Here is a 14,514-nt window from a genome sequence, read left to right as displayed (position 1 = left end):
TTAAGAGTGCAGCTGCAGCCACGGATGATTCATCCGTGGGTGAGCTACTAAAGCTGTCTGCAAATCTATGCCCACTAGTGGACTAGCGTGTGTTGCAACCAGCGAAGGACAGCCAGCGGGACATTTCGCACGGAACTGATTTTTATGATAGACACATGATTTTTCGTAACGGTACGGTTGGATAAAAACAAACGCTTTGAGAGTCACTTAATAGTGGCACGTTTTTATTTCCATTCCAGTTGACATGGTGGTTTGGCACATGGCTCAGGAGATGCAAGAATAAAAAAGGGCAATTAAAACCGTAGTAGGACATACTAAACGAATCTGACACATGGTTTAACGGGTTAGAAGGAGGGTTTCAATGATTCATCCTGTGCATTTTTTTAGTGCACTTTGTGCTCTGTCAGTATATTGTGCATGCACTGATTGCATCACTCTTTTTACGCAATACACCTTTGATTCTCCAACCCACGTTATTCTTAAGCACTCTCAAGCTATCCCTCCCTCTCAACAACAACAAAAAAACAACATCCCAACGATAATTGCCCCGATCAAGCTGCTCAATTGAATTGACCCTTTTTTGTCCTTCGTAAAAAAAAGGAAATCGAAAGGGTGGGCACACACACATTACTCAACCAAGTCCTACTCAAAATCCAACCTTCTGACCTTAGCCAAAGGAAAGATGATCGAAATTTGTTCGACCATCACCTGCCCCAACTGCAGCCGCACACGCATCACACTTAAACCGCTTTCCTTTTTCGGAAGAAAATGAAAGCTCTGCGCCCACTTGGGGTGCTGCTGCATCGATTGCATCGCCCTGTTGCCATCTCTTCTTCAACTGTGCTGCACCCAATACAACAATGGTTGTTATTATTACTGCTTGGGTGCTTGGTTTCGAAATGCGCTGCATCACGCAGCAGAAGGATGAAAGGTGATGAAACTCTGCACAAATTATGTTATTATGCAACAGATCCCGAAATGGTGCGATGCAAGGGGGCTGTGGTCGTATTTACAGATGATGCTGCTGAACCATGAGCCGATTTTTAAAGTAGGTCACCTACTGCTAAGAGAGCTTTTTTTTCAATGCTTCCGATGTTTCTGGCAGAGATTTATGTACCACAAAAATATTAAAGATCATTTCGGATATGAGATACTACTGAAAGATATAAAGAATAAGAACAATTTGTTTTTTTTTATAGTTAAAACTGTTTGTTGTCTCTGTTTATTGGTGTACTGATGAAGTTTATAAGTGTTGAAAGTTCGCTCAGAAGACGCCGCTTCACAACACACCGTCCGTTGATCGCTGTCCACTGCTGTTCTTGCCCAGACGATCGTGCGGGTTGAGTTTTCATTTAAAACAAATTATTAACGCTTCATGAACCCATAGGATTCGACGACTACTTGCTTTGCTGCTCTTCCTTCGCATATCACATCACCGAACTGCATCGGTCACCATTAGAAGAGGGGGCCGAGCTCGATCGTTCGCTCCGTTCGAGGAATTGCGCCGGCACTCTCTCTTCGCAGGCTGGAAACGTCGGCCTAACTAACACTGCTGTTCTGAGCTGTAGGTTATGTAGGTTTGTGTTTGTGTGTGTGTTTTGCGAATGTAAGTAAAGAGGCACTTGGTTCTGGTATGCAGTTTACCTGCCCGGTACGGTCAATTCAGTCCCTAAACATTATCTCGCACGTCCCATTTCGTTGCGCAAGCGGTCCAGATCGTTTGTTTGTGACACTAACAAAAACATAGCGCACACTCCTTACAGGTTGATGCCCTTCTTCTTGGCATCCTCGCGGTACTTGTTGACGTAGATGTTCTCCGGGTCGTACTTCTTCTGCAGGTTCTCCCACTGGTCCTTGCGGTTGTCGATCAGGTAGTTGATCACCTTCTCGGTGCCACTCTTCTGCTTCTCGCTACACTTGGCACAGTCGGTCTTGAGGGCGTCGGGCAGGATGCGCTTCAGCTCGTTACCGTCCGGGGTGCAGCGGCCAGTATCCATCAGACACTTGTAGTAGTTGTTGAACAGACGGTCCGACTTCAGGATCTCGTCCAGATCGACACCATCGTACTTGGTGGTGTACTTATCCTGGGCGGCGACGGCGGCAACCAGGGCCAGGGCGACAACGACGAAGAATTTCATCTTTGCACGGATGAGGGGGGGTTTAGTTGACTGTTTTGTGTGAGAATACAAATAGAAAAAGGGGTGTTCTTAGTACACTGGTTCGATAAAACACGATCACATTAGCGAGTGAGCGAAAACGCTCAAACCATGTTGACTACTTCACAGCTACACAACAACTCTCTTGCTCGATTCGCTCAAACCGAGCTGAGTGTTTTTATCACTGCATTTGAGACCAAAATTATATACTATCTACACCGCGTGCCTGCCATCGCCCGCCATTTACAGCTCTATGACCTATGGCACGGGCAATAACACAAATGCGCTGTGCGCTCCGGCAACCCGCTAACCTACTAATGTCACACACTACCCTTGCATTGTGTTGTGTGGCAATCAAACGCACTCAAACACACAAACCGGCTGCTCCACGTGGCGGATCTTTGGGATCGGTTCCGTGTGCCGGGCCATGGTCGTGAAGGGGGAAGTGTACGCCGCGAGCGGTACTCCCCCATACGATAAGTGATGAGTCAGTCTGGCTAGTTATCACTGATTACACCGTCCTCTAAAGGGTGTGCGTGTGTGCGCTGAAAGAGGTGTCTTTGAATATCTACGTTCTACCTTCCCCATTTCTAAGAAATCAACGACAACGCCGCACAAAAAAACAAACTTTGCACCGAGCCAACGGTTCGACGGGACGATCGCAGGCGGGTAAATAGAGGCCTGTGAATCGTGCAAATGGTGTTTGTAAACATGTGTACCTAGCACATTATCGAGTGGGGTAGTAAAGTTTGGAGGAATTGCGCATACTTAAAGGGCATGATCGAGCTATGATCTTGAAGGGAATTATTATCTTGCTGAACTAATCCAAACAATTACTTGTTAAAAGTTACTTTTTTCCTTTCTAAAACGAAGAATACCTTTATCTTCTTATCACCTAGTGATTTACACCTTTCGAACAATTATCCTATCGCTTCTAACTGCCGCAATTGCCAACAATTGGCATTAATAACGAAAGACTTCAACGGCGCACTAAAAGCGACGAACCCGCCTTTACAGCAAGCAACTCACTATTGCGCAAACCGTTCAAGCTTTAATTACTGCACACACTCTCACACTTATTGTTTTCCCGGATATTGTTACACGGCCTCACCTAGAATATCTTCCCCCTTTTCACTAGCGTTTACAAATTACTAAACGGTAACCAGTGTTGCCAATTAAGCTGTCATCTACTCTTTTGCGATCTTGATCGCCTACCCCTGCCTGCCTCACTTGATCCTTCGCCGGGTCCAAGCTCCTCGGTCCAAGCCACCGGGAATACTTACCCTTTTCGGGGTGAAACTCGGTTTGCTGCTCACTGAATACAGGCAGAAGCCAAACTGTGACTATCTGCAGCTCTGGAGCAAGCTTATATACCGAACGAAACATATTTCGTTCGCTTCCCTGTTCGCCAAACCAAACCCTCCCGAGCAAACCGAGGGGGTCCCGCTGCTGCTCGGCCTTTTCTCAACCGTCATGCTCCTTCTTGCTGTTGTTTTTGTTTCTGTCTCGGTGTATGTGTCCCCCGCTTCCTATTTCGTGTTTCTGTTTTCGTGCGTTCAGGCCTTGGCTGCGTTTCTTCCCGCCGGCTTGTCTGCGCCGGCGTTCCACTCGCGCCACTCGGGTCGAAGTTTCCTGACGTCGCGCGCTTGCTCGCTGTTTTTCGGCTGTCGGCTTGGCTCGCCCGCTCAACCACACCAGCTGATCGTCCTTCCTGTTTTATCGCACACGCGCTATCGCGACAGCATCATCACCTTTGACGTGTATGATTCGTTCGCTCTTCTTTGCCATGCAGCGTCTACTCACAAGTACTCTTCGCTCGTGGTTCTCTCCCCTCACCCATCCCCAATCCCCATGACCGGGGGTGACCGCGAACATCGCATAAACAAACTTGTATGAGCCACGAGTGGGTTGAAGTTGTTTAATTTTATTTATTTTTGGACCAATGGGGCTGGCTCAAAGCTACTCGACTCTGCGATGTCTGTGCCTTTGAACGCCCTCGGGACGATGTTGTGCCATAATCTTCACCATCGCAGCGCATAATTAGCATGATCAGCGGCGTCCACGGTCGAGAACGGTTGGTCAATAGAGGCGAGAGGGAGAACCGGAGACGCTGATAAGTACACGAAAGCAAAGGAGCTTACTGGGGAAGGTGAAATCGTGTACCATTTTGGTGAATATTAGTCGATCGTCTGGTCTTGTAGCACCCAGACGTGTGGGATTCGTCAAGCGGCTTGTCTGCTGCGACCGATAGAAGATTTGCAATCGTCTCCATCGTCGACCCGAAACCAGTTCCCCGCAAAGCAGACTCAAAATGTAAGCTGAGCTGCTAGCAACGACGGCGAACGCGCTTAGACAAATAGTGACGGATTGAGAGAAATTTGGCAGAACAGCAACGGAGCACCAGGGGCCTGGCGCATATTCGTCAAGCAAGCCGGCTAATCTTCGAATGTCAATCAAAGTGGTACGCTTAACGGTCAGCTTCAGCAGCCACCCTGCTAGGTGGATTAATATTTTTGCATCGCCTCTTCCTGCTAGTTCCTGCTAGATCGGGGACATTGGATCTTGCAGAAAAGAAAGCCACACCACGGCGAAAAGGGTTCCCCAAATTTAAGGCAAAAAGATATCAATCATGCTTGCCGAATGTACTCGACGAGACGAGAAATTCAAAAACCCTCCCTTTCGGCCGGAGAAAACCGGACCAAACCACATCGCACACGGCTCTAGCCACCGCCGAAGGTCCATCGCCCAAGCGCGAAGGTACACCTCGCTACATTGATTTATGATACATGCGATCGAGCAAAACATTCACCCGGTTCGTGATGATCCACAAAAAAAGAAGGTAATTTCGTACCGCGCTGGGTCGTAGTAGGCTGGGACCTTGTCTCGTACAACCCTTACCCTTGGCGCACGAGCAACGAGCAAGGCGAGAATCGTTTGTTCTACATGTCTCGGAGTAGAATTTTCCACCCATTGGGGCGGGAGGTGAAATAATAATCGAGCCACTCCATTATTTGTTACACCTTCCAAATGACCTGCAGGGAAGGAGAATCCATAACCGTTTCCATATCTCTCTGTTTGCCACGTGCAGTCACGAAGGGGTCATGTAAACGATAATTTTCCATCCCACTGACGACAAAGCCTCGCTGGAACAGACTCCGGCGGCTGTGCATTGATTAAAATTCATAACACACCCACACCGGCACCACCGCCCAGGCCTAGAGCGGTGTTTTCTGTGGTAAATCACCGCAAAACAGTGGCGACGGCTGTGCTAGAACAAACGGCATGCGAAAACGGGAGAACAAAAAAACGGTAGCCGGTCTCCACAGATCAATTAACACAATCTTGGTGGCCTATTTTTCATACTGGAAATGACACACACACATACACAAAGAGTGGGAGAGGAGTTATTAGTCACCGCCGGAGAGCCCTTTGGAAGGTTTCCAATACATATTCTGCGATCGTTTTGCGTCGCGTGCTGAGGTAATCGATCACGAAAAACGGCCACAGTAATTAGTGTTATCAATTAGCTTTTGTTTCTGCTCGGCGTGTATTAGAATCTGTAAGTAGCTGCCTCCCGTAACTGATAAGTGGTCAAAACAATGCGAGAGGTTAAGGTTAAGACGTATTGACTAGAACTAATGCCCAAAGAATGAATGACTTTAATGAAGTCGATACACGGAAATGTGTCTAGCGAGATGATATTTTCCATCCGCCTCTCCATCCATCGTCTACGTCACTAGATGACTCACTGTAATTAGACTCGACGCACACCACAAACACAAACCAAACACAGGAAAACACGATCAACAAAGATCAATAATAAACAGCTGCGCAATGCGCAATATAAATTGGGTGCGTTAGAAGTGTAGAAAGGCAAACTAGAAGCGCAAAATAATGCTATAATTACCCGCCGTCGAAAATGGTGCTGCACTTGAACGACTGTTCAATTCTGAAACCAACTACTCCGGGAAATCCCCCGGCCCGAAATTGCCAAATTACGCAAATCACACTTCCCTCAATGTTTGATTCTACCCTGCACGTCAGTTTGTCGATCATTCTTTGTGCCCAAAACAGAAGAAGTTTTTGAGAGGGAAAAAGAACGAATGGCTAGATCATGCTTTTTACACTACTTGTTGATCACTTTCATCTTCTATCGAACCTATTCTAGCTTAAATTGGGTGGTGGATTTTAGGTTTTTGCTTCCAATCTTCTACCGGAAATAATTGATTTTCTCATTATTATTAGATTCACCTTCAAAATCCTACACATAATACCTCATCTTACTGGGGCAGTGAAACTTTCTGGACTCTCTGCCATTTTCTCCTTCGTCATACAAAGGAAGTAAACATAGGCTAAAAACTGATTTAGAGGATAAACAAAAAGCTCTACGTACTCCTCCTACCCGCTTGAGATTGAAGTGTGTAAACAGACCCGCTTTTTTGCGACAGCGGGTTTTTTTAGCAAACGGACGGACACTGCCCATTTACGTCACGGTTGAATACAGCGAAAGCATGGTAATCAGCTGAGATAGAGAGGAGACAAATAAAAAGCATTTAAAAAAAACACGATCATACGTTTTCATGTCCTCTCGAAACAAATATTTACAAATACGCATGGCTTGTCATACCGATTTTTGGTTGTTTATCTTCATTTATTCTCTGGCAGGCGAGTTGATCTGCAGTTGATTTAACGTAAAACATCGATCAATTACTGACTGATCATACCATGCACTGTGGGGTAGTCGAGTGTGAAGATAATGGCCTACTACGATTGACCTTAAATCTAAATCGTCGCAGTAAACAGTAAACGTCTCTTTTGCCCTTCTGCTTCGATCATTTCTTCAGCCCATTTGCTTGTTTGTAGGGCTCAACCGGTAAAAGGTTTATCTTGTGAGACAACGAAGCTAGTGTTTATCTATTATTGTTTTGCAAACCCATGGCTCGCGTGCCCGATTACGAAAACGTCCCCAAAAAACCTCCACCTCCAACGACAGAGACAAACAGCTTATCTTAACGGTGGAAACGATCGGTACCACTTACTAGCCGTAAGTTGGTGTGTTCACATAGTTTTTCCATTACAGTTTTTGCCAATGATTGGATCGATTGTTTACGCATGGTTACCGGTAAAGCCGGCAATTTTTGACGGTGTTTGATGGGGAACAAAACCACCTCCCCTAACGTCCCCACCGATCATTAACAGTAAGTACCATTTAACGCCTACGGACACACGATAGACTTTGCAGTAAGTATGTGCTAATTGTGCAACTTGCCTTTTTTTATTTTGTTTCCCTCGCTTCCTTACCTTATTTTCACGCCAACAAAACAAACCCCATACGAGCGGCGGCGCGCTTGTTGACGGTCAATTAGAGGTGGATTAAAAAGAGGGTGAGAAATTTTCCACCCCAAAACGATTTCCAGTTAGTCACAGGTATAATAAATTACACGCCATTTGTTTTTTTGCACGGGCTCACGATCGGGGATGTTGGTTTTCTGCACTCATCTAACATCATCAAACAGCCCAAACCACCAAACCCCCAAGTGATCTTCCTAATGATCGTGAGGGGCTCTCAAGTCGAGATGCTGCTGCTGCTGCTGCTGCTGTACTACATTCGATGACACTTCGGTTTCTTTGGGCTAAAGTCAATGGCCTCCGTGTGCGTCATTTACCTCGGTTTATGATGCGTCTTGGATGGGGTAAAGTTGGAGTGGAAAGATTTTTTGCTGCTGCTACTGTAAGGGTAAACACGGACGCTCGAGTAAGTACCGTGTCTAGCTACTGCATTTCCGCACCAAACCAGTTATCTCGTCCAACTCAATTTGATCTGTTCTAAAAGCATTTTTTTTGTTATTATTTTTGTGAGTCACACTCAAGAAGCTATTGTAAAGCCTTCATATCATATCTGTCAATCGATCGTTTCCGTACGTTTATTTTTATGCAAGAGCCATTCTTATCCTAAAAGACTCTTTTGACAAAGGAAGCGTCATCCTTGAATCTAATAAGACAAATTCCTCTAAAAGCTACATTCAAAGCACGTAATTCCATTTAATTTGGACACATTGACGTGTACGGTTCGTTGCATCTCTTCACTGTACAGCTCCGCTGACAGGTTATCAATTAACAGCTGTACGATTCACAACCCTCCAATTGCAATTGAGCATGATTCATGGCGAAGGAAGAACGGCTTGAAGAACAATATTACACTTTTGCTGCAAAACCGTGTTGTCTGCCCCGAGTCCAGACATTTGAATACACGAACGTCACGGACGGTTAATTCCTCTGCCCTTGGGGGTCCGGGCGCCCGCAAAACGGCGGTCAAAGTCGGCAACCGATCAATAGAAGCAATAATTCGGCATGACAGTGAGCAATCGATCGGGATGCCTGTTTTTTTGCTGCGCCTCATTTCAAGCTTTAAAGTTGATCGTTTTCCACACGCTTTGCTTTGAAAGTAAAACGAAGAACTGTTTGCTGCAGTGCAAAAATGCAGCAAAAACTCGTTCTCTTTTTGGCGCAGTGCAGTGATGTAACCGGTGTACGCAACGGGAAGAAAACTTCACTTCAACCTAAATATAAAACAACTCCATTTACTGGTCCCACTGTGTCCCAATCTGTTGTTGGTCGAATAAAATTGCAAACTTATGACTTTCCTCGTTAAAACTACTAAAAACATCATACAAACCTGTACATCCGGATCGAAACGGTTGCAGCATCGTTTCGTTGCGAGATAGCTTACCAGTAGAGCATTGACCCTGGTTCTGGTTAGTTTGCAAACTATTTCAATTTTCTTACTCTTACTATATCGGATAAAGAACACGTGTGCGAGTTCTTGCCAAGTCTTTCGTTTCCCCCGTCCCGAAATGCGCCACTTTGTGACAGTTGCCCAATCAATCATCGCAGTTTTTCGATCATGGCATGATCATGTGTCAATGATCTCTGCCATAGCTTCTACTGCTAAATGGCATAAAACAAAGTAAAAAAAAGGTCAGAAGTACAATAAGATACAATGTGGAGTTGATCTTCAGAGCGGCTAGTGGAGCCCAGGGTTGGGGTAGTGAAGCAACTCGTTTTGGACGCGGCTCTAGCGATCATGTTTCGATAAACAGCTTTATAGATGTCTGCGGGGCATCTTTCGCTTCCAATGTTTCTCCAAATTGTTGAGTTACGATCGACATCGTCTGATCTGTTTAGGCGTATCTTCCAAACTCTCCAACACACCGTTGGATGTTCATGATCATGATGGCTCTTGTCGTGAACTCATCAACCCGCCAACCTGCCAGCCCAGCCCAGTGTGAGCAAAACCCAAACGAGATCAAGTTCAAGTTCACAGCGTAACGTTAATCACAAGCCGGCGCGCGTGTCTGCCTTGGCTACACAGCCGTTGTGCAACCGTCCGCTCATCAACAACTCGGCGTCCGGTACGATACCAAGCCTGTCTAACGCTCCAAGTGTGCCCCATTGCTCGACAATCGCAATAGAAAGGAGGTACTTTTCCACTATAACGGTCAAGCTGCAGCAGAAAGACGTCAAACGACGTCTTTTCACGGAAATTAGTTCACAGATGACATTTCTTCTCGCAAAACAAAAACTGGTAACTGGTAACAGGTTGCGGGAATTCCCACTGCCCTATTGCTTCTGCTTCCAAGAAGCCTTCGCACCCGGCATCCATATTCAATGCGAGATCGTACTACCTGTGGCGTCGTACTTTTCTTTACGTCATGTACGGCAGAAGCCGTTCCCGATTTGCGATTGCGATCCGTTTCTGGCGATCGCTTTTCCGTCCCACGGCACGATCTGTTCGCTGGTTCTAGAATGTTCCATCCGAAGATTGCTCTCGCGGAAGGCAGCGCAAAGGTAGCGCAAGAACACGAAATGGGAAGAAGCGAGAAATGATTTCCATTGGTACAAAATTACAAAATTGAACCAAATGCTGCTGCCCGATCGCGCATGCTGCTGTAGGACGAGTACTTCAATTGAGCTGCACTTGAGACCTAATCCGCTTTGCAGCACTTCTCGCACTGCCCTCCCCAATGCTGCTCTTCTTCATTGACGTCATTCTGGTGTAATTTGTGAGCGTGATCGTTCGAGTGCGCTGCAAGAACTGGGGCCAAAGTGCCAAAGACGACGACCCACGGTGGAATGATAGTTTTCAAATTGATTGGCATAAGAGCAGTTTTTTAGCCATTTAGACGCTGCTAGTCAATAGAAATAGTATCTATAAGCAAATGGAACCCTAAAGCAAGCCTTTTTCATGCCCCAATTGTTCGATCAAGCCAAGGAAATGTCTATTTCATTCAAAAACATCGATGTCAGTCGATGTCTGACTTGTGCATCGGACAGCCAAGAGATGATTTATTCATTAGATAATTGTTTTTGCCACCTGCCTGAATGACGAACGAAACTGCCAGCCTGCTGGAAAGTTCTTCAAAACAGATTGCTCATATGCGGAACTAAGCCCGGGTGCTTCGAACCGCAACCATCACATCCTTTTCAAGCAACGTGTTGTGGGGCAGAATTGGGTTGTTTTGAACTTACTAACACAAAAACGCTGCGAATTGTTAGACACGTACCCTGACACGGTTCATAAACCACCGGAACTGCTAGACGTGAATTCAAAAACACAGCACTGAGACACAGCTGCTGACTCACCTGGAAAAGCTCTCGCGCGAGAGATTACTTATCGCAAACCGCTGTCGACATGAAACGGTGAGCCGGTGCATCACCAACACTTCGTTTAGCGCTGAAACAGCGAATCAAGGGAATGCCTGTAACGCCCGTGCCGCTGTGCCAATTGTACAGCCCGAGCCGCTTCAGGCTAGAGAGCCGCTAAACGATGGCCGTGGACTGTGGTGAATTTGAAATCGAAACAAAACAAAGAGCGTGCTTGAGTGTTTTCCCATGTGCCTCAACCGGCATGGAAGGTGTATCTATTTTTTGGGGAATGTTTACATTTCATCCAGCATTTTAACAAAACTATTTAACCGTGCGTGCAGTGTGTCTGTACTGTCTGGCTGTAACAGCATCTAGCTGCCCGACGGTCGGGTGCAGTCTTCTATCGTGCGGTGCGGTGCATTTAGCTGAAGGTCGTGTGCTTTGAAAGAGGGTTTGGTAAAACGCGAGAACGCACAGCGTAAGATTGAAATCGAGCGAGCAGCCAGCAACGCACACGCCCTCGAGTTGTTTTATTTTTCACCCTTCAGCCCATAACCACCGACCGTCGTCCCGTCGAGACTGTACCCTTTCAGGGCAATTTCCATCGACAGCTTGCCGGCCAGTATACCATGCTTTTCCATCACGTTCCAAATCGTGGCCATTACGACGAAAAAGATGATTACAGCACAGAGCAGGAATTTCAGCACCAGAAAAGCTATCTTCAGCCCGTACGGTGCCTGCAGCTCGAGCATGTAGATCAGTGCGATGATCACCCCGATCGCCATCAGCGTGTAGCTGCGTCGGTGCGATTCCAGCTGCTTTAGGCTTTCGTTGCATATGGCCACACTCTCGCGCAGTGACAGCACGGCTTCCCGGTCCGTTTCTTCGCGCGATTCCCGACTGCAGCTGTCCTCTTCCCGCACTTTGCCGCTATTGCAGGCGATCAGGTTCTGGATGGTGGAAGTGGAAGAGCTTTTCTTCAGTATGAGCTTAGCGTACACGGCCTCATGGTCAGAGTAGCTGAACGTTTGACCGGGCACACGCTCCGGTAGGGGTAATCGATGCTCCAACAATCGTCCTTCATAATGATCCCCTATGCGGTACAAGATGTAGTCGATCCGCTTTCCATTCGGGAGCTGTTTGGCTGCCAGTGGGTCGGTGTAGCTGTTTGTGTGGCATTCATTCGTACCGACCCCGCTGCCAATCGATTTGCGATTGTATGAATCCTTCAACTTGGAGCTAGTTACCAGCACACGGTAGGCGAGATCTCCCGGCTCGGTGTTCAGATCGCCGGCCAGCACCTGCAGCACCGACTGACCGCGCGTATTTTCAATAAACTGGGCCGTATCGTGCGCCTGTATCACACGATGCGCCATGTAGTCGTCACACTGCCGGTTGTACTCCGCATGAAGCTGTCGGGGAGGAGGTATAGCAATGGAAGATTTTTAATGTAATATTTAACTTGTTGCGGGGAAGTGTGTGTATGTGGGTATCTCAGGGGCGCCATCATTAACATATTATGAAAATTCATTATCATACATCTCCGGCCGTTGGATTGGTCGGCATAGCCAGGACAGGAAGCAGGAAGTTACTGGTGATCATTCAAGACCAGTGACACCTAATCACCCCGCAGTGTTGGAACAAAAACGAACCCCTACATTAACCTTCCCTGTCTACACAACAAAATGGTTCATAAACGATATCTTAATTCCAACCAAGCAGCCGTCACTCATCAAGCTTAGATCCAATCTAGCTGGAAGCAATCAGAGGCACCCTTTACAGATTCTAAACCTGTTGACTCGATTCCCTGGCTCATGATTAATGCAGCCCCGTAATGCGGCGTTTCCCATCGTACTTACATGCGCAACGTACACATGCACCAGCTGATCGTTGACGGAGATTTTCGCCATGCCGACCCCCTTCCCACCGAACCAGTCGCCGTGCTGAATGCGATGGATGTACCCATTCACCGACCAGGCATGGAAGAAAGCCGCCACAATCGGGTAGCGCGAGAGAACCGCCAACCCTGAACCGACGACACCACTGGAGAAGGGGATGGAAAACGAGAACGAGCGATGATTCATTTTGCGCACCTTTTTTTCTATTGCGGCTTTCCGGGCTATTGCTTACCTGTAAAAATAGTGGCAAAATGGAAGCACATTCTCCACCCGCTGCTTCAAATACTGATAGTCACTGTCGGACCACACTTCCTGCAGTGAGACGATGTCGTAGTTGCCGCTGGCCAGCACATCCCCGATGGCCTTCACGCGAGTCTCCCGATCCTTGGACACGTACGGAATACCCCTGCAGCACACAAAGAACAAAACACATCAGCTGAGAGGAACATTTGTAGACGCTCCCATTAGGATACACAACTTACCAAATGTTAAGCGTTAAAATACTCAACTCCATCGCCATTTTGATACACCCACGAATAGAATAAAAGAAAATAAATAGGACAGAATTATAGATGTGCAATTTCGATCCGTGCTACGACTGCATCCTCCGATGATTTTAATGTTTTGTTTTGATCAGAACGAGAGAGAGAGACAGAGAGACAGAGACGGAAGCTGTCAGTCGTCGGCAGCCTCCGCGCAACCTTCGGGAACGCTCGACACGGAAAGTATTCGACCTCGATGCGAAAAACATTGCGAAATATTTCAATGTCAAACGAATATTTCAATACGCAATATTTCAATGTCGACCCGAAGCGATTTGGCGGGATAAATTTAAAAAACGGTGAAAGCGGATGTTTCAGTTGGAAAATTGTACAAAAATGTGTTTGCATTCCAATTTTCCTCATAAATTTTCGTTTGTTGAAGCGTTCTTTCATTGTTACCATAGAAAACCAGCATATTTTAGAGCCAAATTTTTATCACATTTTATTTTTGAGATAACATCAACAAACAAGTATCACAAAGCGAACACTATACCGATCGCTTACATCAAACCCCGCCAATCACGCTTATTCCAGCTTGATGCCCTCCTTCTTGGCCTCCTCGCGGTACTTCTCGACGTACAGGTTCTCCGGATCGTACTTCTTCTGCAGAGCATCCCACTGCTCCTTGCGGTTCTCGATCACGTAGTTGATCACCTTGATCGCACCGCTGCGCTGCTTCTCGCTGCACTTTTCACAGTTGGTCTGCAGCGCTTCCGGCAGGATCTTCTTCAGCTCGTTACCGTCCGGGGTGCAGCGGCCCTCGTCCATCAGGCACTTGAAGTAGTTGTTGAACAGACGGTCCGACTTCAGGATCTCGTCCAGATCGATACCGTCGTACTTGGTGGTGTACTGCTCCTGGGCGGCGGCAAGGGCCAGCAGGGCGAAAGCGATGGCGACGAACAGTTTCATGATGTGGCAAAGAGTGGTAGTTTACTGGTGCGACTAAAGACGCTATAGAAAGACAGCACGAGATTAGCGAAAAGAACACTTCACAACTTGCAATGAAAATTTGCTAAACTAACCGAAATGAAAGTGCGGACGGTTTCTGTTGGAGAAGACGCTCTCAAGCTGCGTTTGAAGCACCGACTGTACCGAACTGCAGAACTGCGATCGCTTTTTATACCGCTAAATCTACACTACTCTATCGGATCAAGGATACCGCGCACCGAACACCGCCAAGCTCTCCGATGAAGCTCTCGAAGTTTTGCTTTTCGGGGCTTTCGGCTACACCCCACCCCACCACACCGCACCACAGACCGCATTGTGTTCCAT

The 14,514-nt window shown here is 47.0% G+C and overlaps 3 protein-coding genes across 3 annotated transcripts; all 3 read right to left on the bottom strand.

The window, feature by feature from the left end:
- Nucleotides 1–1,322: 1,322 nt before the first annotated feature.
- LOC120955669 (ejaculatory bulb-specific protein 3-like) lies at nt 1,323–3,548 on the bottom strand. The gene is made up of 2 exons (XM_040376747.2): nt 3,440–3,548; nt 1,323–2,168 (listed from the first exon to the last, which is right to left on the bottom strand). Exon 2 carries the CDS (start codon nt 2,136–2,138, stop codon nt 1,758–1,760), a length of 381 nt encoding a protein of 126 aa, XP_040232681.1. The 5' UTR covers nt 2,139–2,168; nt 3,440–3,548; the 3' UTR covers nt 1,323–1,757.
- Nucleotides 3,549–11,034: 7,486 nt separating this feature from the next.
- On the bottom strand, nt 11,035–13,353 carry LOC120955664 (putative neutral sphingomyelinase). The gene is made up of 4 exons (XM_040376741.2): nt 13,183–13,353; nt 12,933–13,106; nt 12,662–12,845; nt 11,035–12,214 (listed from the first exon to the last, which is right to left on the bottom strand). Exons 1-4 carry the CDS (start codon nt 13,218–13,220, stop codon nt 11,333–11,335), a joined length of 1,278 nt encoding a protein of 425 aa, XP_040232675.2. The 5' UTR covers nt 13,221–13,353; the 3' UTR covers nt 11,035–11,332.
- A 305-nt stretch (nt 13,354–13,658) lies between these two features.
- Nucleotides 13,659–14,427, bottom strand: LOC120955668 (ejaculatory bulb-specific protein 3-like). Its single transcript, XM_049608614.1, has 2 exons — nt 14,265–14,427; nt 13,659–14,193 (listed from the first exon to the last, which is right to left on the bottom strand). Exon 2 carries the CDS (start codon nt 14,149–14,151, stop codon nt 13,768–13,770), a length of 384 nt encoding a protein of 127 aa, XP_049464571.1. The 5' UTR covers nt 14,152–14,193; nt 14,265–14,427; the 3' UTR covers nt 13,659–13,767.
- Between the last annotated feature and the right edge of the window lie 87 nt (nt 14,428–14,514).

This window comes from Anopheles coluzzii, chromosome 3 (assembly GCF_943734685.1).
Source record: "Anopheles coluzzii chromosome 3, AcolN3, whole genome shotgun sequence".
Taxonomy (NCBI): Eukaryota; Metazoa; Arthropoda; class Insecta; order Diptera; family Culicidae; genus Anopheles; species Anopheles coluzzii.
The sequence above is the reverse complement of the archived record's forward strand: the minus strand, read 5'-3'. Positions and strand labels throughout refer to the sequence as shown.

Excerpts from the sequence above, each read along its gene's own strand:
- LOC120955668 (XM_049608614.1), bottom strand. The coding sequence starts at position 14,151 with ATGAAACTGTTCGTCGCCATCGCTTTCGCCCTGCTGGCCCTTGCCGCC.
- LOC120955669 (XM_040376747.2), bottom strand. The coding sequence starts at position 2,138 with ATGAAATTCTTCGTCGTTGTCGCCCTGGCCCTGGTTGCCGCCGTCGCC.
- LOC120955664 (XM_040376741.2), bottom strand. The coding sequence starts at position 13,220 with ATGGCGATGGAGTTGAGTATTTTAACGCTTAACATTTG. Across the intron at positions 13,107-13,182 it reads ATTTTAACGCTTAACATTTG|GGGTATTCCGTACGTGTCCA; the intron begins GTAAGTTGTGTA and ends TGTGTGCTGCAG. Across the intron at positions 12,215-12,661 it reads TGCATGTGTACGTTGCGCAT|CTTCATGCGGAGTACAACCG; the intron begins GTAAGTACGATG and ends CCTCCCCGACAG.